The 25,190-nt window shown below is 47.7% G+C and overlaps 1 protein-coding gene across 2 annotated transcripts; it reads right to left on the bottom strand.

The window, feature by feature from the left end:
* Positions 1-12,710: 12,710 nt before the first annotated feature.
* nek12 (NIMA-related kinase 12) lies at positions 12,711-21,211 on the bottom strand. 2 transcript variants are annotated; one of them, XM_042340709.1, is made up of 4 exons: positions 21,168-21,211; positions 17,977-19,162; positions 15,108-15,308; positions 12,711-13,494 (listed from the first exon to the last, which is right to left on the bottom strand). In XM_042340709.1, the coding sequence occupies exons 2-4, from the start codon at positions 19,130-19,132 to the stop codon at positions 13,340-13,342; spliced, it is 1,512 nt and encodes a 503-aa protein (XP_042196643.1). In that variant the 5' UTR covers positions 19,133-19,162; positions 21,168-21,211; the 3' UTR covers positions 12,711-13,339. The 2 variants fall into 2 exon arrangements, with proteins under 2 accessions (XP_042196643.1, XP_042196644.1); XM_042340710.1 differs by lacking the exon at positions 21,168-21,211 and adding an exon at positions 21,073-21,111.
* Between the last annotated feature and the right edge of the window lie 3,979 nt (positions 21,212-25,190).

Here is a 25,190-nt window from a genome sequence, read left to right as displayed (position 1 = left end):
CCTGCCCGGGAATTGAACCCGGGTCCCCTCGCTTGCGAGATGAGTGCTCTAACCACTAAACCACAGGTTAGCGTCACAGTGCTCTGGGACGTTTTGAGAAGCCACCACTTTCTGACACAGATGGGTGAGGGGAGCTGACTGTGCCAGACTGACACCTAACATGTCTGTACAAACACTGGGAAGAACCACTGAGCTGGGGGCGAGGGGCTGTGGAGCTGAAAGCAATCCATGCGGAAAGCAGAAGATGGAGAGAAGACCTTCCCTGAGAGAGAGAGTCAAGAAGAGCCTGAGGAGCTCACAGGAGCTAGTTGTTGCCAATGATACTAGCCGAGTGCTGGGAAACTGCACTTTCTGTATCACTGCACACTAAGCCTGGATTGGAAGAGAAAAGCAGTGAGTGTACGTGGCATGGCTCACTCTGACAGATAGCTAATCGCTTTAGGACATGTTATGTGACTGTTATGAGCCATTGAGGCAGTTGAGCTTCACCTGGACATAGTATAAATCAGAGACTCACAAACAAGTCCTGTGCAGCAGGGCCAGGCAGTCACTGCCAAAGGCAGAGCCACCCAATCGGTCATTCGAAGTGACAATCAGTTGTCCGTGTGGGTGTTTAACATAACTTGTGTCTCGTTTCAAAATAAACACAACTCCGCATGTCACATGCAAGCCCCGTCACATTTCCTGATCGCACGTGTCACTCCAAGCAACTCCCCCGTGTTGACAGCTGAATGAAGGAGACAGCCTCACAATGAGGGGGAGACGATGGACAGGAGTGATTCTGAGCGTACGGGTGATGGAGCGCGGTGCAAACCCGAGGCATAAGTGGGGAAACAAGCACTAAAGAAGCTTCGGGAAAATAAAGGGGTTCAGTCCTGTGCACTATCTTGTGCCCTGTGCTGCCAGTTTGGGGAAGGGTAGGGAAGTAGATGAACCTCACTAAGGAGATGCCACAGGGAGTGAGTGATCAGTCTTGAAGTTTCATCTTGAAAAGTGTGGGCAGGAATCTCAATCTGTCTGTTTCTCTCTTTATGGAGTCCTGTTACCCAGTGGTTACTGCGCTCACCTCGCAAGCAAGAGGGCCTGGGTTCGATTCCCAGGCGGGGTGAAACCTTAGGCAAGTTTCGTTTCTCCACACACATGCCTCTGTTTACCTAGCAATAAGTAGGAACCCAGTTGTTAGTTGATTGGCGGATCAGGGGTAATAAGCCCTTCAAAAATAAATAATAATAACGATGATAATTTGGTCACTCAATCCGCGACTGTTTGTGGGACACTGCTGTGCACAATTTGCTGCCGCATTTCGCCTAAAAATATACAGTCAATTCACTTTACAGTATATTCTGTGAAGCGCTTTGAGACGTCTCGAAGATGTGATAAGGCGTTATATCATTTGCTAAGATTATTATTATTCTCTCCTTGTCTCTTTGCCTCGCAGCAATCACTCAATCACAATATTGTTGCACGATCACCATAAACATTAAGAGATGATTTGTTTGTGGTAGGGCAACAGCATAGAGACAAAAGTAAGTGACATGCAATCATATATAATAACAATAATAATAATAATCCTTGCATTTGATATAGTCCTTTTCACGTCTTCGAGGTGTCTCAAAGTGCTTCACAGAATAGACTGTAAAGTGACTTGACCATATATTTGTGGGCAAAATGCGGCAGCTAATTGCGCACAGCAGCGTCCCACAGTGGATTGAAAATGGCCAATTTATTGTTGTTTTGTTTTGGAGGGATTATTATTAAGCGTCTGGAGTAAGGAAACTTGTCCAAGGTTTTGCCAGGAATTGAACCCAAGTGTCTCGTTTGCAAGGCAAGTGCTCTAACCACCGAGCTACAGGACTCCACAGTCATAACACGCAGTCATACCCAGATACAACACTCCTACTGTTTCTGTTTCACTTGCATGAATCTCCTTTGTAATTATAACAATAATCCTTACATTTGATGCAGCATCTTATCACTTCTTCAAAATGTCTCCAATTGCTTCACAGGATATACTGTAACGTGAATTGATTGTATATTGATTTTATAACATAGAATGTTACGCTCCTGTACATGTTTTACTTGAGTGTATTACATACCACACAGTTTATGTAAGAGTTTATGTAAACTGTGTGGTATGTAATATACTCAAGGACAGCGAACAGCGCTCCTGTGGCTATTATAATGCACACACTCCTGCGCAGGTTATAAATAAAGACATGGGGATGATTTTCGATCAAATACCTGTCTAATGGCGGGATACAACTATACATGAGCAGTGAGCTGGTGACACAGAAGGCAGCTGCTGCAGCTGTTTCAGCATTACCAGCTCAACACAGTGCTCGGCTCTGCACACAATGCACTGCTAATGATCGCAGGAAGGTGAGAGAGTGTTAACGCAATGCTTAATAATAAAGAAGCTAATATAGGTTTGTTATTCACTGAATTTAAAGAGCAAAACAGCAGCTAAAATATTGTAACACAGCACCATCTAATGGGCACATCTCAAACATAATAATAATACAAGACTTGTAGCGTATTATCACATCTTCACGACATTTCAAAGTGTTTCACAGAATATATAGTGAATTGACTGTACATTTTATGGGTGAAACAATGAAGCCAATTACACACAGCAGCGTCCCACAAACATGGATCGTAGATTGAGTGAATAAATTATTTTTTAAGAAGGATTATTACCCCCGGAAAAGCGATCCACCGATCAACTAACTACCGGGTTCCTACTTACTGCTAGGTAACCAGAGGCTTTTGGAGTATAGAAACTTGCCTAATGTTTCGCCCTGCCGGGAATTGAACCCGGGTACTCTCGTTTGCAAGGCTAGTGCACTAACCAGTACGTTACAGTGTGTGATACCCCTGTTCAGTGTGTGATACCCCTGGTCAGTGTGTGATACCCCTGGTCAGTGTGTGATACCCCTGGTCAGTGTGTGGTATCCCTGGTCAGTGTGTGATATCCCTGGTCAGTGTGTGATACCCCTGGTCAGTGTGTGATACCCCTGGTCAGTGTGTGATACCCCTGGTCAGTGTGTGATACCCCTGGTCAGTGTGTGATACCCCTGGTCAGTGTGTGATATCCCTGGTCAGTGTGTGATATCCCTGGTCAGTGTGTGATACCCCTGGTCAGTGTGTGATACCCCTGGTCGGTGTGTGATACCCCTGGTCGGTGTGTGATACCCCTGGTCAGTGTGTGATACCCCTGGTCGGTGTGCGATACCCCTGGTCGGTGTGATTACGCAGTCAGTGTATAAAAATATATCCTGCTTTCCCTTGTGCTGTCCATTCCACTATCGGTCACCACATTTTCAGCCACTGTGCCCCTTAATTCCTGAACACTCTTCCTCTATCCCTTCACCTTACCTTTTTCCTTCCCCGTCTTCAAGGTCGCACCTTGTTATCACCTGCTTGTGGAATTAAAATGATACTTGGGAGCTTTCTCTCCCCTCCGTGTGCCAATAACTCAGGTTTATAAATATTTCGGCTCCATCAAAGCTAAATATTTGATGTGGCTGAATTTTTTAAAGTGAACATAAAGAAACAATGAGTTGTTAAATTATGAATCTCCGCTCAATTGCCACTTGGTTTGAGTACAAACCGTTCTTGTGTTGAAGAGATGCTTTTTACCGGGTTCAAGTGGAGTAACCAGGATTCATAAACGCAGGATCAGGTTTAAATTAATCTCTGGTTTCCTGTGTGATAGAGCTTTGATGGAGCCGAGATATTTATAAACCTGAGTTATTGGTACACGGAGGGCAGAGAAAGCTTCCAAATATCATGTTAATTCTACAATTATTCAGGTTCACCCATGCACAGCTTAGAGCGGGGGTGAACCTGGATAATTGAGGGAAAAGGGGTCAACTCACTCAACAATGCCTGACATATGCACATGTACTGTACCAAACAAGGATAGTGTTCCTATCAGTGAGTGAGTTACTGCGCCTATAACTAACACTATGGAGAGCTGCCTTGCCAGGTCTAACAACAACAACAACTTGCATTTATATAGCTTCCCTCGTGCAGGGCAGCGTCCCAGAGCGCTTCACAGTGGCGGAACACTACACCAAGCCATAGGGAGAGGGAGGTGACCGCAGGCACAACAACAACAACACCAAGATTACATTTATAGAGCGCCTTTCACGTCAGGATGATGTCCCAAGGTGCTGCACAGTCAGGGGTCAGGACCTGAGCATGGGAGTGGGGTGGTGTAGGAGTGAGGGAAGGCAGAGAGGTGGGAGGGCGACCGAAGGCACGATCGAAGAGGAGGGTCTCGAGATCAGCCTTGAAGGAGGCGAGGGGAGGAAGCGAGGCGAAGCGACCGTGGGATGGAGTTCCAGAGTGCGGGGGCACAGAGGCTGAAAGCCTGGCCACCGATGGTAAGGCGGGAGACATGGAGCAGGCCGGAGCCCGCTGAATGGAGGGAGTGGGCAGGTTGGTAGGGAATTAGCAGGTCAGAGAGGTTGGAGGAGCAAGGCCATGGATGGCCTTGAAAGTGAGGACGAGGATCTTGAACTCGATCCTCTGGGGGATGGGGAGCCAGTGGAGTCGGGCGAGGGTGGGAGTGATGGGATCGCGGAGCCTGGTGCGTGAGAGTACACAAGCTGCAGAGTTTTGGATGACCTGCAGTTTGTGAAGGGAAGAGTTGGGAAGGCCGATGAGGAGTTCCTGTAATCGAGCCTTGATGTGATGAATGTGTGGGTGAGGGTTTCGGCAGCCTGAGGGGTGAGGCAGTGGCGGAGTCTGGCAATGTTGCGGAGGTGGTGGTAGGTAGTGCCGGTCATGGCACGGATGTGGGGGACAAAGGACAGTTCAGGGACAAACAGGATACCAGGTTCCTTACTGGCTTAGTGCAGGTGGCAGAGGAAGGTCTTCAGGCACATAATGAAGATGGGGAAGGAAGGGCAAAGGGGAGGGAATAGGGGAAGAGTGTTCCAGAGTTTTTGGGTGATGTGGTTGAAAGAGCCCCCAATGGTGGAACGGAGGGCACGAGGGACATGCAGGCGACCGGAGCCAGTCGAGTGGAGGCAGCAGGTTGTGGGTTGGGGGTAAACAGGTTGAAGACAAGTGTGAGGATGTTGAAATCGATCTGCTCGACGATGGGGAGCCAGTGGAGCCTGGTTACAACGGGTGGGGATGGGGATACAGAGTTTGGTGAGGGTGAGTATGCGGGCGGTGGAGTTTTGAATCAGCTAGTTCCTGTGTATGGTGGAGTTGGAGTGACCAGCAAAGAGGACACTTGAATAGTCGAGTCGGCAAATGATGAATGCACGGATGAGTGTTTCAGCTGCGTCTGGGGTAAGGAGGTAAGGGGTAAGGTCTGGGGTCTGTCTTTCAGATGAGACAAACAACAAAATACACAATAACTACATGATGCAGTAAATCCTGTGAAATGCTTCAAACTGTAAGAGATTATTACTTGCATTAAACGTAAAGTCCTATCTGGATATTCAGGTATCTCACAACGCTGTTTGAAAAGAGAAAGGAGTTTCTCCCTGGCAGCAAGCCTTCAGATATAAATAGCCAGTCATTGTCTGGCTGTGTCCGAGCACCTCCGTCTACCCTTCATTTTCATATCAGAAAGCTGTTGTCACAAGGAGGAAATGGGGACACACTGCCCCAGAAGGTAGTGAAAATCTATGTTTTCTCCCAGATTGTTTTCTCTCACACCTCATTCAAGGTCCACCTCCATCCTTTGGTTATCTTTCTCCTCACCAACACCTCTCCACTCAGGTGCCCAGCCAGCAGTGCGGGAAAGGAAGGGTGATAGATGCTGTGTAAATTACATTGGATTGATAGAACATTGGGCAGTAAGGACATTAAGGGGTATAGAGAAAGGCAAGAAATTTTGCCATGAAAGATCTGCCATGGTTTAATAAACTAGCAGAGCAGGCTGGTGGGCTGAATAGCCTCCTGATCCTATGGCAGTAATTACTTGTAAAGCACCTTTGACATAAGGCCCGTAACAGTGGAAGGTTTTTCCTTGTTTCTTGTGGGCACTTTGGGGAGATCTGTTCACTACACACACTGTTCAGTCTCCTCGAAAATTCAGTTCAGCTCAATCCTAGAGATTCCCTCCATCCATGTTAACTGCAAACAAAGCTTTCACATATGAGCTGATTGGAAATTCATGGTGTTTCTATTCTCTGCTGTTTCTCACTGTGAAGCTTGAATGAGCAACATCTTGTTCATTCAGGTGCTTAAACACCTAAAACACCACATCTGTGAGCCCCAGAGTATCCCGATCCAATCTACCCACCTCCCCCCTTCCACAGGACAAGTTTTCCAGACATACATGCCACGTCAGAACAAAAAAGACACATGTTCAGGGATTAAGGGTAATTTCAGGTACCCACCAGGTAATGAACAACTGGAACAGGCGACCAGGAAGGGTGACTGCAGCCAGCACATTGGGTTTAAATAAGAAACATCTGGATGATGTGATGGGAGCGGTGTGGGGGCATTGGAGTGAGGTGGCATCTGAGAGTGCCTGATGGGTCTCTGGAGGAAGGAACCTTCCTGGATAGCATAGCCCTCTCCCTACCCCCACCCCTGAGTTTTCATATCAATGACTCAGTTTAAGGCGACTCATTGATAAAAGGGTTTAAAGTGTGTCAGCCTGGCGCAGTGTGTGTGTCAGCCTGGCGCAGTGTGTGTGTCAGCCTGGCTCTTGTCTCTGAGTCAGGAGGCTGTGGGTTCAAGCTGGGCTGTGGGTGGTACTGCTGGGTAAACAGAGGCGCATGGAGTAAAGAAAACTTGCCTAAGGTTTCGCCCTGCCCAGGAATCGAACCAAAGTCCTTACTGGCGAGGCGAGTGCTCTAATCAATACAGGATAAATCAAAAGGCCTGAAAAGCCGTCTTCAACCTCTCTTAGTTGGTTTTACCCAGAGCAACAATGTCAGAAACCAAGAGCGTTGCTGTTACATTGCATCTCTCTCTCGCTCTCTCTCTCTCTCCTGCTCAGCCAGAGATGGGATGAGTATCACTTGAGCCCTAATGAGACTACACAATTAGCTATTGAGTAGGGGGCAGGAGGACATTTGGTCTATTTTCCAGAAAGGAACACAAATCAGGTGAATGCTTATATTGTTGTTTCCTGCCATGATATGATAGGTTTGTGCATTGTGCCCTTTGAGAGGGAAGGCAAAAGGCCCTTTTCCATCTCAAAATTACAGCCTTAAAACACTGAACAAACAAGTGACTCATATTTATACAGTGCCCTTCACAGAGTCCTCCACCCTCCCCCACCCCAATCCTCAGCTCGGATCTGTAACTCTGTCTGCCCAGCACCTTGGGATGTCCTCCCGATGTGAAAGGTGCTATACAAATGTAATTTTGTTGTTGTTCTGAAGACGGACAAAGAGAGGTTGAATGTTTGAAGCAGGGAGTTTCAGAGGTTGGGAGTGTAGTGGTTGAAAGCACGTCTGTGGAGGGGAACGAGGGACATGCAGAAGGCTTGAGCCAACCAAGCCAAACAACAAATTACACTTGTACAGCGACCTTCACATTGGGAAGGTGTCCCAGTGCGCTTGACAATCAGGAGTTTTGGACTCGAGCTGGGAGTTGGGGTCAGGAGGGATGGAGGGCAGAGGCCGTGGGCATGGGAGGATGGTCGAAGGCTCGGTCGAAGAGGAAGGTCTTTAGACAGGACTTGAAGGAAGCAAGAGAGGGGGTGAGGCAGACGGATTGCAGTATAGAGATCCAGAGTGTGGGGGCAGATGCTAAATGCCCATAAATTACCCACGGTTTCCTAGCAGGACATTCTCAGCTACACTACAGCACCAGCACCTTCTGCTCCAGGAGAGAGGACTTCAGATATGGGCTTTTTGCCATAGAGACTGTACCAATTATCAGGCCTGAATACAGAGAGGAGATTCCATGGAAAAGGAGAATGCTGCTGATAGCATCCAGCTCCAGGCTAAGAGGTCTCTGCTCCCGTAGCCGCCTCAGGGCTTGGCCAGCGTTCAGATTCTCATCTAATTTCAGCTCCTTCCCTTCCTTATTCCCAGCCCTGGCTGGTGCTATGTTTGGAAGCTGGGAAGCGAACACATTAGGAGCCCAGTTCCAACCATCCAGGGGTCTCCCGTAGGTAGGGTTCCTGTTTGCCAGTGGTGGAGCACACAGAACACAATTGGTTGCTGGAGTAGACAGACACCCACTTTGCAACCCCCAAGCACTGACGCAATTTTGCAATGGAAGTCCTGAACATATAATGGCTGAAAGGTTAAAATATTTCAAAGCACCATTGCTGCTGAGTGTAGTGACTGTGTAATCGTTGGCAAAAGCCGCAGTGACTGCTGCCAACGATTACAGTCACTACACTCAGCAGCAATGGTGCTTTGAGACATTTTGAAATTACAGGCGCTATATCAAATGCAAGTATCATTACTATTGAGTCTTTTTGGAGTCCTGTAGCTTCATGGTTAGAGCGATCGCCTCGCAAGCAAGAGGACCCAGTTTCGTTTCCTGGGCAGGGTAAAACGTTGGACAAGTTCCCTTGCTCCACACGCCTCTGTTTACCTAACAGTAAGTAGGAACCCGGTTGTTAGTCGATTGGTGGATCACTTTTCCAGGGGTAATAAACCATTCAAAACAATAAATAAACAAAGATGTCTCGAAGACGCAATAAGGAGTTATATCAAATGCAAGGTTTATTATTAAAATGATGATGGCACTCACACACACCGATCCTTTGGACAAATAAATACAATTAAGTATTTCTAAATACAATGATCATCATTTTCCACATGTTCCAGTTGTTGGTCAGTGCACTATAGAGAAAAATATGGGGGTAACAGGACTTTGTGAACACCCTGAGTGAAGTGACTGGGAACATCTTTCACACAACCAGCCCATAATCTGAAACGTATCTGAATCAGGATATAGGCAAACTTTGAGACGTCTCAAAGCGCTTCACGGGATCTACTGAAGAGTGAATTGACTGTATATTTTGTGGGTGAAAAGAAGCAACCAATTGCGCACAGCAGCGTCCCACAAACAGTTATGGATTGAGTGAGCAAATTATTTAGCTAAACAGAGGCATGTGGAGTAAGAAAAGTTGCCTTATGATTCATCCTGCCCAGGAATCGAACCCAGGTCCTGCCACTTGTGAAGTGAGTGCGCAAACAATACACTACAGGACTCCACTTAGTAACATTCTGGGTTAATAATAATAATCCTGGCATTTGATATAGCGCTTTTCACATCTTTGAGACGTCTCAAAGCGCTTCACAGAATATGTTATAAAGTGAATTGTCTGTATATTTTGTGGGCGAAATGCGGCAGCCAATTGCACACAGCAGCGTCCCACAAACAGTCGTGGATTGAAGTGACCAATTTATTATTTTTTTGAAGGAATATTACCCCTGGAAAAGCGATCCGTCAATCTAGCAACCAGGTTCCTACTTACTGCTTGGTAAACAGCGGTGTGTGGAGTAAGGAAACTTGCCCAATAATGCTCCTCACATTTGATACGCCTATAATACCAAAACCTCTCAAAGTGTTTTAGATTAATTACTGTAAAATGTAGTCAGTATCTGTGAACAAAAGCAGTATTCAATTTGCACACAGCAATGTTTAGCCAGGAGGTGAATAACCAATTAATCTGGAGGATGGCTGGTGAGGACACGAGGAGAAATTCCTTTCTGGCTTCGTTTTGTGTCACGTTTAACATCCACCTGAACAAGGAGACTCATCCTTGGCTGAGTTTAATGCGTCATCTAAAGGACGGCTCCTCTCATAATACAGTGAATTGGATGGAAAGCAAGAACCAGGATATTTTAAACAGCTCAACTCCACACAACAATAGCTTCAGAAACACGATCAAAATCTGCAAAAAATCTTTCTCTTTTGTAACATATATGGGATGAGGTATTTTACACTGATAGGCTTTGTCAGCAGAGAGAGAGTAACATGTGAAGGATTCCAGCTTCAACACGTCAAACTTTTAGCTTTGTTCTCAATCCTCTTCTGGTTAGAACGTTGTCCTGTCCTGTCACCGAGTGTGAACTGTTGGTACTGCATAAGCTCAGAACTTGAGCTGCACTGCAGCAGATACTGTAATAATCTCGTGGAGTGTGGGCGTGTGTGTGTGGGTCGGGGGTGTGCGTGTGTGGGTCGGGGGTGTGCGTGTGTAGGTCGGGGGTGTGCGTGTGTGGGTCGGGGGTGTGCGTGTGTGGGTCGGGGGTGTGCGTGTGTGGGTCGGGGGTGTGCGTGTGTGGGTCGGGGGGGTGCGTCTGTGGATCGGGGGTGTGCGTCTGTGGATCGGGGGTGTGCGTGTGTGGGTTGGGGGTGTGCGTGTGTGGGTCGGGGTGTGAGAGCGGGTGGGTGTGTGCGCGGGTGGGTGTGCGCGCGGGTGGGTGTGCGCGCGGGTGGGTGGGTGTGCGGGTGGGTGTGTGTGCGGGTGGGTGGGTGTGCGGGTGGATGGGTGTAGGTGGGTGTGTGTGCGGATGGGTGTGTGTGCGGGTGGGTGGGTGTGCGGGTGGATGGGTGTAGGTGGGTGTGTGTGCGGGTGGGTGGGTGTGCGTGTAGGTGGGTATGCGTATGTGGGTGTAGGTGGGTGTGTGTGTGGTCTCCTCCTTGTCCCCTGAGTCCTCCGCTCCCCCCTCGGCGGCCGTGCCTTCAGTCACTCTGCCCCGAAGCTCTGGAACTGCCTTCCTCCCTCCCTTCCCATTTTCAGGTCTCTGCTGAAGACCTTTCTTTTCGACCGTACCTTTGGTCACCTTCACCCCCTCCCCCGGCTCCTCCCCCTCCCCCCGGCTCCTCCCCCTCCCCCGGCTCCTCCCCTGGCCCTCCCCCCCCCCTCCCCTCCCCCCCTGGCTCCTCCCCCTCCTCTGGCCCCGGGATCCGTTACTGTGAAGCGCTCGGAGACACCGTCCGGTGTGGGGGGCACTATATAAATACAAGTTGTTGTGTGTGTGGGTGTGTGTGTGTGGGTGGGTGTGTGTGTGTTTGTGTGTGGGTGTGTGCGTGTTTGTGTGTGGGTGTGTGCGTGTGTGTGTGTGTGGGGGGGGTAGCTGTGTGTGTGGGGGGTGGGCATGTGTGTGTGTGGGTGGGTGCGTGTGGGTGGGCGTGTGTGTGGGTTGGTGGGTGTGTGGGTTGGTGGGTGTGTGGGTTGGTGGGTGTGTGGCTGAGCTCTCAGTTCCCCCCTTCCCCTACCACCACAAGTGACAGAATGGTCTGGTATCACTGGCCCCAATGGACCAGGTATCTGTCATGAATAAATATTTTTTTCTTGTTCCTGTGTCAATGCCGGGCCTATGTGTTGCTTTACCATCACCAGACCTTCATGTGGAGACAGCCGGGTTACCACACGTTTGCTTTCTGGCCTCTGGTCCTGTCGCCTCTCGGCCTTGCCTTGGCTCTCGCTTCCTTTCAGCCTCACCCTTTGGACAGACTAGCACCAAGTGAAGGATCAGGATTAAAAATCTGGAGCAGAAATTCTGGCTGATATTCCTCTCCCTGACCCCCACATACACACCTTCGTGAATGCCCTCAACCGAGTGAACGTTCACCTACACTTACATGCATGTTCACACACACAACAAACACACGTGCACTCCCCCCAACCCCCATGTGTGCATGTTGAAACATATGAGACCACACGCACTGGCAGTGTGTGCACACAGATGCACAGACGTGCATGCACACTCACTCATGCACACGCACATGGGCACCCACACGCATGTAAGACATATTGCGATAAAGGTTCTTTCCAGTCTCACAATAAATAGGTTGGCATTTTCTCTCCATGTGAAATGTCAGTGTTTGGTGCAATGGGCCCACACGTGCTCACACCTGTGATCAGCCTGGAACCTCACCAGAGGAGGTCCCTTTGGAGCCAGTTATACCCACACACACTGACACTAACTAACTCAGTGTCCCACACCTTCCACAATGTTCCAAATCAACAACACCTTCTCCACGTTGATGGAAGTTTTATTTTAAAACTAAAGCTTTACATATCTGCACAAAAGAGGCAGTTCCATTTTTTAAAAAAAACCTCTGTTAACCAACTTTGTTTGCGACCAAACCGTCAAAGTTGCACAATATAATTCCTAAGGTTTTAATATTAAATTAGAATTTTCAGTGCTATACATTAGTTAGATTTTTCAGTGCTATATAGTATATTAACACCAGCAGATATAAATAGTCATGATTGAAAAGCTGAGAAACACTTCATACCTAAAGAGAACTCAAATCATCTTCAGAAACATCATCTGCCTGCTCGTGAACAAACAGCATCATTGTCAGCCCACGCAGACTAAAAGATAATTAAAGTGCAGTTTTTAACCTAATGCCTATTTCCTCGCAATTCCAATCCAAGTCTGGTCAGCTATATGTATGACTACAACTGCCAAGGGCAATGGAGGCAGAGGTATGTGCAGGAAATATCTGGAGACCAGTGTGTGTGTTTGGGGGGTGTGGGGTGAGGGAGCACGGTATTGATTGTGGCTGGCAATCTGATCGAGGAGTTGTGTTGCTAAGCCGAGTGTCTGACCCAACCATCACCTGCTTAAGAGTCTCCAAACCAAGCTGAAAATTCCCTGCCTCCCACCGACACATGGAAATCCCAGAGATAGATTGTTGGAATGGAATGCGCTCTCTCTCTTTCTCTGGAGGGACACATCCTGTTTACCTAATTCCGGAAAATATTAGGCCCAGGTTGGCAAGAGCCATGGCTTGGGGACCCCAGAGTGTAATTGCTGGAGTCTAACCAGCTCAAACCACATAGGTTGCCATTGATATCATTGCTCTCTAAGCTTTCCAGCCAGGACCATCTTACCAACCTATAGGAGCTGAGTGAGAGGAGTTTCTGCTCCAGTGACTGGTCGCTATCAGTGCACTCCCTGGCAGGTTTGTGAACTGGTGCGAGGTGACGTACTGTGTTGAAGTTTAAACACTGCGCCACAGAGCGCTGGGGCCTTCCTACGTCAGTAAAAGTTCTTGTGAGGAACAAAAAAATTGGGAAGAAGAGAAACAGCGAGTCACCCTCCCTATTCTCCTTCCACCCTCAGAGACAGTGAAATGTTAAGATGAAGGGCAAGGAAACAAGCATTTGGGAAAAGTAACAGGAATAAGGGATTCAAAATCTAAAGCGAGTGTCCAGCGACCGTCTACCCAAGCGCTGCTGGAAACCTTCTGCTCCCGGGAAACCCGACGGCGTTCAGGCAGGCAGGCAGGCAGGGCTGGTGTATTGCTGGTTACCTGGTGGAGGTATTGACGAAGGTCCTTTGGGTGGCAAGTGCTCATTATCCATCGGCCACTACAGGAATTTGGATAGAAATGTGACGGGTGAACGTCACTGTGTGCTCTGCAGCCCCACACTGCACTACGCCTCGTCCTGGTCCATGCTGAACAGCAGGTAGCAGGTCTCCAGGTGATCTGAACCCAAACGATGTTCAAACTGAGGCTGCAGGTCCTCAGGAGTCAGGCCTTGGAAGAACTTGGAAGCAATTTGGTGGAAGAGGGTCTCGCCAACATCATCTGCAATCACAAACAGACACCTCCCTCAAACAGCAGTTTGTCATCTGTGTTCAGCAACGAGGGCTTTCAAGGTTCAGCATCTCCATCTCTGAGCCCCTCCTCCTCATTTTCTCCCCTCTTTCATAAGACACCTCTTTGACTCATCTTTCTCCTCCCAGGTTCCTGGGCTCCCACCCCCAGTGTCCATTCAGCACTGTGAACTTGCTTTGAGATGTCCTCCTGACGTAGTATCAATGTAAATTGTGCTGGACTGTGTATTTTGACTCATTTGCTGGCTACGCTCACCAGTCGAAGAACAATCACAGAAATTCTCACTTCAGAACCTGAATCCTCTCTGATCACAAACGCTGCAGTTTGTAACAGTATTAAAATAACTGACAACATAACTCCAGTCTGCCTCATATGTTACCTATTAAAAAGTCCATTGAGTTCCCTCCAAATGGGTTCCATTCCTTGAATTCAAATCTATAGAAAATCCATATTCTCTGCCATCAGCATCAGCTCCACATACTGTATGTGTCATAATATGGAGCTGATCTCTGATGTTGATGCTTTTAAGTGCTCTGAGACGCTACTCTGCGTGGAGGGCGCTATATAAGTTGTTGTTGGAGCTGCACACTTCAGTATGCTTCACTGATTTTGCTAATTTACAATCTTCTTTCTAAAATAAATATTTTCTTCTTTAGGTCTCAAACTCAACAGGATGGGAGGGAATGAAAGAATGGGAGGGAATGAAGGAATGGGAGGATGGAATAGGAAATGAGGGAGAGAGGGAACAACAACTTATGTTTATATAGCACTTTTCACGTTGGGAGGACGTCCCAAGGCTGTGGACAATCGAGGATTAGCACCCGAGCTGGGGATTGGATTGAAGAGGGGTAGAGGGGAATGGGGTGGGAAGATGACTGAAAGCACGGTCAAAGAGGAAGGAATGGGAGGGAGGGAGGGAGGGAATGTAAATTGATTTTTTGGGGAGGTCAGCCATGCGGAAACCCATCATCTGCTTAAGAGTATCCAAACCAAATGAAAATTCCATGCATCCCACCTACACATGGAAATTCCAGAGACAGATTGTTGGAATGGAATGTCCTCCCTCCCTGAAGGGACTTATCCTGCTTACCTAATTCCGGAAAGTATTAGGCACAAGTTGGTAAGATTTGGGGACCTAAAATTATAATTGTTATCTTTAAATTAAATCCTTTAATTGGTTTTAGTTTCTCAGTCTTTTTTGAATACCTTACACCGCAGCCTGGGGCAGTTTCAATCCAAAGAATATGGCACTCAGCGTATTTCAGATCTCAGCTGTACCCAGCAACTTTCCCAAAGGGAGAGAGAGTGGGAGAGGGCAGACTTTCTAGGAATCAACTGTACATTCTAGGAATCAACTGCAGCAGAAATAGTGAAGGAATTGGATCAAGTCCGATTCTCGGGCATAGGAAAATTTAGGATTACGACTAACTGCAATTCAAACTGTGGCTGGTGGTCAGTGTCGTTCACCCCTCAAGTTCACCTCATTCCCACCCCCACCCAGGAACATCAAAAGTTTGTCCAGCAGAAGGCAACAATCAGCATAGGAGAATCCCTCTGCCATAGCTGAAAGCAAAACCTCTTACCGATACACCTCTCTCGCAGAGTCTTAATGGTGGAGGATATGTTGGAAACTGCTTCGTCCTGGTCTCTTTGCTCCAGAAACGCCTCATTATCGGCAGTGACTTCCATAGCACATCGGGCGTTGCACACGATTTCTGCCAGATCATCGTCCCCCTCTTCAAAGTCATCCGCGTACTCAGTGAAATCTACCTCATCAGTGAGCACTGCACCACGGACACACACACACACACACACACACACACACAGACAGACAGACAGACAGACAGACAGACAGACAGACAGACATGTTAGGTCATGCACTAATGATAATGATAATCCTTGCATTCGATTTAGCATCTTATCAAGTCTTCGAGACGCATCAAAGTGCTTCACAGGACTTAAGGAGTAAAGAGGAATGACTATTTTGTGGGACGCTGCTGTGCGCAATTGGCTCCCATGTTTCACTCACAAAATATAGTCAATTTACTTTACAGTATATTCTGTGAAGCGCTTTGAGACGTCTTGATTATGTGATAAGGCGCTGTATCAATTACGAGGGAAAAAATAATAATCCTTGTATTTACTGTGCAGCGCCTTGGGACGTCCTCCTGACGTGAAAGGCGCTTTATAAATGGAATCTTGTTGTTGTTGTTGTTGTTATTATTATCCAGGATGTACTGGAACTAAATGGAAGCTTCATATTTCCATGACACCTCACACCAAAGATTAGAGAATGTCAAGAGCCAAACTCAGTCCTGTTCTCACCCAAACCCCAGGCCTTGCTGTGTGTGCCTGTGTGTTTGTGCTTGGGTCTATGTTTGTGCATGTGTCTATTATTATTATTATATTATCATTAAGTTTGGAGACCCCACCCCCCAGCAGTAAACTTCAATCCCCTTCAGCAGTGCAATAAGATAATATAAATAATATGCAATTTGAGTCATGATATGTGCGCAAATACAAGGATTATTGTTATTATTATAATAAGGTTCAATCTCCAGTCTCGTCAATCAACTTGCAAACTTGCATATATATATATATATATATATATATATATATATATAAAACGCCCTTCACGTGGGGCAACTCCTCAAAGCTGTCATTCATTTTGCAGCACTGAATAGATTTTTTAAAGTACAAGTTTAGCCAAACTGCCTGGTCAGCACTAACGTACAGGATGTGTTGTACTGACCCTGTGCTGATGCAGCTAATCTCAACCATGCCAGCGTCAGGGAGGTGAAAATCAGCAGGTTTTTCACTCCTGGCAGCTTTCACAGACTGTTTCATTAATCTGTGGGGCTCCTACTCCCCCCCCCCCAAACAGTCGCATTACACCACACATTTTAGTTATAATTTAACCTTAATTCATTGTTTAAGTCCTGATTCCATCCTCTGTGTGCCCTGCAATGATTTTGCCCTTTTCTGCTTAAAGTAAAATTGGTTTTGAGGCATCGGGGTAACACACGTCAGGCACTGCAGTGCCAGGCCTGAGAACAACAACAAATGAATTTACACAGTGCCTTTGAAGTCGGGAGGATGTCCCAAGGTGCGGGACAGTCAAGGATTTGGATCTGAGCAGGGGGTTGGGATCAGGAGGAGTGGAAGGCAGGAAGGGTGGGGGTAGGAAAGTGACCGAAGGAACGGTCGAAGACTGGGGTCTTGAAAAGGTCCTTGAAGGAGGCAAAGGGAGGGAGCGAAGCAAAGGGACTGTGGGACAGAGTTCCAGCTAAAAAAATTTCAGCTAAAAAGTGACAAGTGAAAATAATGGGAAGAAAGGCCACGAGTGGGAAGAATCCAGTTACAATCAATGAGAGTTAATGGTCCAAATGTAAAATGACACACAATTTTCAGGTTATACAGCCCAACACTACACCACAATACTAATCTCTATTGCTCAGAAGGCTAAGCACTTCCCCACATTTAAGTGAATATAAATAGGAGCTAGTCGAGGTCCGTCTTGTTCAGGTGGACGTTAAAAGTCTCATGGCCCTATTCGGAAAGGGATACATAAAAATAATAATAATAATCCTTGCATTTGATATAGCGCCTTATCACGTTGTCGGAAGGTCTTAAGGCACTCCACAGTGTATAGTGCAAAGTGGATTGACTGTGTATTTTGTGAGCAAAGCATGGCAGCCAATTTGAGCACAACAATGTCCAATAAGCAGCCATTGAGTGAGTGTCCAGTTTTATCTGAGGGATTGCTGGCCAGGTCACCGGGAGAGAGAAACTCCCTTCCCTTTGTGACACATGTCCCAGATAAAATTGGTCATTTAGTTCATGGATGTTTGTGGGACATTGCTGTGTGCAAATTGGCTGCCGCGTTCGCCCACAAAACACAGTCACTGCACTCAACAGTAGTGAAGCTCAGTGAGACGTTCTCTCGATCTGAAAGGTGCTGTACCAAATATTATTATTATTGTCAGGGACAATGCCATGGCTGTAAAATAACATTGGGGGCACTTCCCTCTATCATCTCAGCTTCCACGTGTGGCATTGAACCAGGGCGGAGCAGGAAGGCTTGGGACGTCCTCCCGACGTGAAAGGCGCTATACAAATGTAATCTTGTTGTTGCTGTTAGCTAGCAGGGCACTCAAATGAGCTTCAGTGCTGCATTTCTCCAAAAGTAAAGTGGATAAGATCATCAGCCTGAGTTTGAGGGAAGTTGCTTTGTCATTTGGGGAAAGTTGTACGACTGAGAAAGCCGTGTTATGACAGTGTTAATTGTGGATTCTAAACATCTGAAGTGCTCTGGGATGCTGCCCTGTGTGAGGGATGCCTTATAAATGCAAATCATTGTTGTTATCTAGTTGAATAAAAGGTTATTAGAATGTAGCTTCAGTGAAAAATGACTCCTCTTTTCAGTGAGTGATTTTGAACGTTAAAGCCTACCTTCTGCCTCTTCGTATGTTTCATCTGCTACAGGGGAACCTGGGACCTCACCCTCAGGAGAATTCTCTCCTGAGGACAAGCTGTCCTGATCAAAGTCATCAGTGTATTCACATTTGGTCTCTTCTTCACAGAGCTCCAAATCGCCATGGGCCTCGGGAGCCTGCTCCTGGTCGATACTCTGGACGCTGAGGCAGGGGGGAGCTGACACCGCTCTGAAGCTCCTGGTGTCGTGGGAGGCACACAGAGGGTCACACAAGCCAGCCGTCACCTCGTCAGCCTCTCTCTTGGTCACGTGAAGCTGCTTCAGGGAATGGTGGCATTTGGTGAGTTGCAGCTCCTGCTTCTTGATGAAGAGTTTGAGGTGTTCCTGGACGGAGGGCATGTTGAGGATAGTGCTGGCACTAGGCCGCTCCTCCGGGCACTTGTTGAGAAGGTTCTTGATCAACTGGTGCAAGTTCCCCGAGTAGATGGCAGGCACTTGGGCGTACTCCCCCTTGACGATCTTATAAAACAAGCTGATGAGGTTCCTGGCATGAAAGGCAGGTTTCAAGGCACAGATTTCAAACAGAAGGCAGCCGAGAGCCCAGATGTCAGACTTGGAGCTGTAAGGCACATCCTCGCACAGCTCTGGGCTGAGGTAACATGGAGTTCCCACACAGGTGTTGGCCACATCCAGGGTGTGGTTCATTATTTTAGAGATACCAAAATCGCCCAGTTTCACCGTGCCTTTCTTTGTGAGGAAGACATTGGGCGTTTTGATGTCTCGATGGAGGATCTTCATAGAGTGAATATACTGAATGGCCATAACTAACTGAACAAACCACTGCATCACTTCATCCTCGGTAAAAAAGCCCTGCCCTTTCTTGGACTGCACAAGGTCATCCAAGGTGCCACCATCGCAGTAGTCCTGCACAATGAAGATGGCCTCTTCTTCTGGGTCAAAGTAATACTCGTGACAGGTGATGATGTGAGGGTGTTTGAGTTGGGTCAGGATGATGGCTTCTTGCAGAACAGCTTCTTTGGTTCTTGTCTTGCGTGAGTGATCGATTTTGATCCGTTTGACAGCATAGAGTTTCTTAGTTTCTCGATTCTTCATCAGGTAGACGTCCGCACTGGCTCCTCTCCCTATAGTCGTCACTTTCTCATACTTCTCCATCCTCTGCTGCTCGGAGCTGTGAGGCTTGTGCTGTTGTACAGATTGTAAATACATGGTTACCTCTATAGCCATAAAAATTCTGTACATTTTAGCGCCTTATCATGTAATTGAAACGTCTCAAAGTGTGTCATTGTGAAGTGGTGTGACTGTATACAGTCAAACTTGTTCAAACAACCACCTCCATTCAGCAATCACCTCCTGTTAACAACCACCCTGGAACAGCCCAGTTTGAACACCAATGAATCCTACTCAGAGGTCGCCTTTTGACAGGCCACTTTGGTCCAATCCTGAGTGGTTGAGGACAGGTTTGACTGAAGTTGCAGACAAACACAGCAGCTAATATATCCACAGCAATGTCCCACAAACAGACATGAATGGGAATGTTTAGCAAGGAAATCTGGAGAAGCTCCCTTCTCTTTCCAACTAATGCCGTGGGATCCTTAAAATCCGCGTGGATAGTCAGACGATACCTTGGTGTAATGCTTCATCCAAACAATAGCACCTTCAACAATACAGTTCTGCCCCAACACTGAGTTGGGAGTGCCTTCAGCCTCCTGCATATCCTTCGTGCCCTCCGGTCCACCATCGGTGGCCACGCTTTCAGCCACTATGTCTCAAAACTCTGGCACACTCTTCCTCTATCCCTTCGCCTTTCCCCTTCCTTCCCCATCTTCAGGTTATGTCACCTCCCCCCTCCTGCTCGGTGTTGTGCTCCACCACTGACTAGGGCTGTGGGACATTACCCTGCGAGGGGGAAGCTATATAAATGCAAGTTGAATTTCAAGATTCCTGACATCTGAGCTCAGTGGTTAGAGCACTCGCCGCGCAAGCGAGAGACCTGGTTCCATTCCCGGCAGGTCAGGGCGAAACCTTGGGCAAGTTTCCTTACTCCACACAACTGATAATAATCCCTCAAGGAAAAAAAACAATAATAATAATTTGGTCACTCAATCCACGACTGTTTGTGGGGCACTGCTGTGTGCAATTGGCTGTCGTATTTTTCCCACAAAATATACTGTTAATTCACTTTACAGTGTATTCTGTGAAGCGCTTTGAGACGTCTCGTGGATGCGATGAGGTGAAATATCAAACACAACATTATTATTATCATCATCTGATGTTGGTCCCTCAACACAACAAGTCGTCTCAATGACAAATCTGAATGTGCCAATGGCCGCACATCCCTCCTGGTGACCGGCTGCAGTTTGGGCTGAAAGCCGCGGTGCCGGGGCTCAGGGTGACAGTTTCACAGGGATTTCCCACTTTGAAAACGGGGGGAGCTCTGCCCCCGGGGGGTGGGGGAGGGGGGGGGAGCTCTGCCCCCGGGGGTGGGGGGAGGGGGGGGGAGCTCTGCCCCCGGGGGGGGGGGGGAGGGGGGAGCTCTGCCCCCGGGAGGGGGGGGATGTGGGGGGAGCTCTGCCCCCGGGGGGTGGGGGGAGGGGGGGGGAGCTCTGCCCCCGGGGGGGGGGGGGGGGGGGGAGCTCTGCCCCGGGGGGGGGGGGGATGTGGGGGGGAGCTCGGGGGGGGGGAGCTCTGCCCCCGGGGGGGGGGGGGGATGTGGGGAGGAGCTCTGCCCCCGGGGGGGGGAGGGGGGGATGTGGGGAGGAGCTCTGCCCCCGGGGGGGGAGGGGGGGATGTGGGGGGGAGCTCTGCCCCGGGGGGGAGGGGGTGGGGGGAGCTCTGCCCCGGGGGGGAGGGGGTGGGGGGGGAGCTCTGCCCCGGGGTGGGGGGGGATGTGGGGGGGAGCTCGGGGGGGGGGAGGAGCTCTGCCCCGGGGGGGGGGGGGGGGATGTGGGGGGGAGCTCGGGGGGGGAGGAGCTCTGCCCCCGGGGGGGGGGGGGGGATGTGGGGGGGAGCTCGGGGGGGGGGGGGGGTGGCGCTGGGCTGTGGCTGTGACACAGCCACTTGGAGCTAAACACAGAGACAGTTATGTCACCTACACGCGGCACTGCTGCAGCGGAGCCGTGGCCCTGACCTGCCGCTGTGTGCCGGGGGGGAGGGAGGGAGGGAGGGGCGGGAGCGCGGCCTTCACAACCTCTCGGCGTCCCGACGTCTCCTAGGAAGTGACGCGTTATCACCGGAAATCAGAAAGCCGACCAATCAGCGACGGCGCACACTCAACCAATCAGCGACCGCGCACACTCAGCCAATCAGCGACCGCGCACACTCAGCCAATCAGCGACCGCGCACACTCAGCCAATCAGCGTCCGCACACACTCAGCCAATCAGCGTCCGCACAGAGCCTGTAAGTGGGGGAAAGGGGCGGAGACATCTGTCAACTCCCATCAACAACACCATCTCATCCTCACAGTGTTATTAAATGTTTGACCACTCAAAAATTTTTTTTAAAAATAATAATAATTTGGTCACTTGGTCACCCACGACTGTTTGTGTGGACACCGCTGTGTATCTCTGCCACGTTTCGCCCACAAAACATAGTCACTTCACTTTACAGTATATCCTGTGAAGCGCTTTGAGACGTCTCGAAGACGTGATAAGGCGCTATATCAAATGCAAAGATTATTATTATTATTTAAGCCCCACAAAGAGGCTTTCCCACTTTACATGATAATCCCAACAGGAAAGAGTTCAGGATTGAAAAGTAAATTTGGGGCATTAAAAAGGATAAAACATCCACACACTTAAAAAACTTTGTCAGGACTTAATAATCCTTACATTTGATATAGCGCCTTATTATGTCTTCACAGAATATACTGTAAAATGAATTGACTATATTTGGGGGTGAAACGCGGCAGCCAATTGCGCACAGCAGTGTCCCACAAACAGTCCTGGATTCAATGGCCAATTTTTTTGTGTGTTTTTTTTTGAGGGGTTAGTACCCCCAGAAAGCAATCTGGCAATTGACTAACAACTGGTTTACTACTTACCCCTAAGTAAACAGAGGCATTTGCTAACTTGCTTAGGTTTCACCCCACCCAGAAATTGAACCCGAGTCCTTTTGCTTGCGAGGCAAATACTCTACAGAACTTCATAATATGCTTATATATTAAAATTAAGGAAGAATAAGTACCAGGAGCCATTGATGAGGACTCTGGTTTCCTATAAAAACAACAACCACTTGCACTTATATAGCTTCCTCCATGCAGGGTAGCATCTCAGAGCGCTTAACAGTGTCAGAGTCTGATTCTAAATTGAAGGGGGGAGGGGGAGTCCTCCCCTGCCCAGCACCATTACCCAACCATCTGAGATAGCTGATTGGTCAAGTCTCTGGTTTTCACACCCACCAACCAACACCACAGCCCTATAATCAACCTGCATTATACAGCACCCTTCACATAGTGTAATGGCAGAGCATTTCAGAGGGAGGTGAACATAGGCAGTCAGAGAGGAGGATTTTAGTAGGATCGGGGGGGGGCATGTGGAACAAGTGGAGGGAGGGAGTTTTACAGGGTAAGGACATAGAATCAAAAAGCTCAATTTAGCCAAGCAGCAGGGGTTAAGAGATCAGATTTAGGGCTATGTGACTGTATGAAGGAAGCAAGTGAGAGCAATCATTTCACTGAGATACAAGGACTGTTGATGGACATACTGAGTTTTCATGTGGGCAAGGATACAGAGAGTAAAGTGCTTCACAGAATATACTGTAAACTTTATGGATGTTAGAGCTGGGAGACCAACTGGAAGGTGAAGGCATGGATAAGGATATTGGAAGCATTGAGCAAGGCTGGGATGGGGCTGGGTGATGGTGGTGGGAGGTGGCGTTTAACAGAGGTGAATGCAGGCTTGGTTAGAGACTGGATACGAAGATCAAACCAGACATTGAGATGTCTCAAAGCACTTCACAGAACATACTGTAAATATACTGTAATCATGCACAACAGTGTCCCACAAACAGTTGTGGATTGAGTGACCAAATTATTACCCCCAGAAAGCAATCTGGCAAACAACCAACAATTGGGTTCCTGCTTACTACTAGGTAAACAAAGGATGTGAAGTAAGGAAACTTGCCTAATGTTTCACCCAGGAATCAAATGCGAGGCGAGTCTCTAACCAAAACATTACAGCACTCCACAATCTCATCCAATGAACAGCACCTTTAACAATGCAGTGCACTCCCATCATTGCACTGGAGTGAGTCTGGAGTATGCAAGTGCAAAGTTTGTCATGGGGCTGGAACTCACAACCTTCTCATTTAGGTTGTGTCCTACCAATGAGCCAGGCTGAAAAAAAATGGTCATTCAATCCACGACTGTTTTGGACGCTGCTGGGCACAATTGGCTGCTGCATTTTTCCTCTCAAAATATACACTTTATAGTATATTCTGTGAAACATTTGGAGAAGTCTTGGAGACATGATAAGGCAAGGATTATTATTATAATAATCTAACCCTCAACCAAGAAGCTACAAGCCAGTCCCAAGAAGAAATCAAGAATTAGAATAGGTTCAAGCAAATTCTTTATTTAATATGCAATTTATATATAGACAATAAGACAATACAAAGGATCAGCTCAATAATGTTCTCAGGTGGTTCAATAAAATTACTACAAGTATTTACAGTTGCCCTGCAGAGGATAGAGGTTAATAATGTTTGAGAGATTCTAGGATATCACTTGCACTGGGATAAAGTGTAACCAGCCTACAGCAAGTTAGTGAAGCTGGTTCCTTGGCGTGATGGGACTTGGTAACATACAGTACACACCAGAGAGCTAACAACTTTTCACTGGGATTGCCATCTGCTTACTTGCGGAAAGTTAAGCCAGCACAAATACTGGTGTTGGAGGCAGTAAACAGATTAACACTCAATGTGAAAAAGCTTACATCATCCATAAAGGTATGTGTACCAGTGTGGATCCACTAGTTTTGGCTGAGTATGTATTGTAGGTAACAAACAACATATAGGCATCAGTTTCTCACTGCTGGGAGCGAGTCCAGCAGTAATAACAGAATAAAGTTACAAGGCTATAATCCAATGAGATCAAAACATTAAAACAAGCCCACAATAATCAGAGACCCCCCAACCCCCACCCCCGATCACACTTTGTACATACAAGTCATTGCACAGTTGCAGTCTACAGCACAGACATCTTCTGAAAAAGATTAACCATTTTACTCCCCCCAACATTGAGAACCCCTGTCCCACAGTTCTGAACTCATTGAATAAAACTTTCAATGTCTTTCTCTTCTTCCCCCCCCCCCCCCCATTAACCCTTTGCATCAGTCAGTTTAGAAAGAGCTAATGACCTCCCACAATGAACAAGCTGCAGACTTGCACTGGTGTAACTCAATAGCAGAGCCGCCAACAAGTCAGGTACTTAAACCTTGGGCGTTGACAGTTACAATGGTTCGGTCACCACAGGCCTGTTGGGCACAAGCCGAGTGAAACGTGTGAAGAATTTAAAAACCATACAGGAGCAATCTCTCCATTAAGAGAGCTTGGTCGGGGTGGTTTGTCCAGCCTTAGCATGGTTGTGAGGATAAGGGATTAGCTTTTTAAAAAACAAACAACTAAGCGTTTTAGCGTATAAACATTTATGACAGGACAGTTCCCAGCTATACATTTAAACGTACAGTTACACTTATAAATAGACAAAAAATCATAGATTTCATTTAAAGGCTTTTTATGAAACTGTATTAAAGTGGAACTACATCCTGATGGTTCCTGCTCTTTCTTCCCCACCTCCCTCTCCCCCAAAATATATTATCACTCTGTAGAATGCAGTTTATTTGGGTGTTGCGTCTAGTCTCTTCTCTGCTAAGATGGGTGAGACACTGCAGACTCATTCCTTCAGTAAAAGCCCTGTTCGTACCAGTGGGCAAGCTTTTAGGTTAGGAACCAGGAGTTCTCAGATGCATTTGCCAGATTCAGTGGCGAGTGAAAGGAACGAGAATCTTGAACAGTAAGGGCATGATTATAGATGATGGTTTAAGATACTTTGCAACACTGGCCCAATTCCAACACTCCGTTGCTTGTATTTCTCAATGTAAACATGTGCACAACTAAGTGATACAATCTCACATAGCCAGTAGTCACAGTGCCAGCCACATCTCCACTGAATTTTTAAGCTCCTTACCAAAAAGATACAGTTGGCAGTACCCC

The sequence above is a fragment of the Callorhinchus milii genome, unplaced genomic scaffold (assembly GCF_018977255.1).
Source record: "Callorhinchus milii isolate IMCB2004 unplaced genomic scaffold, IMCB_Cmil_1.0 Scaffold15, whole genome shotgun sequence".
Lineage (NCBI taxonomy): Eukaryota > Metazoa > Chordata > Chondrichthyes > Chimaeriformes > Callorhinchidae > Callorhinchus > Callorhinchus milii.
Note: the sequence above shows the minus strand (reverse complement) of the source record. Positions and strands in the feature narration are given on the sequence as shown.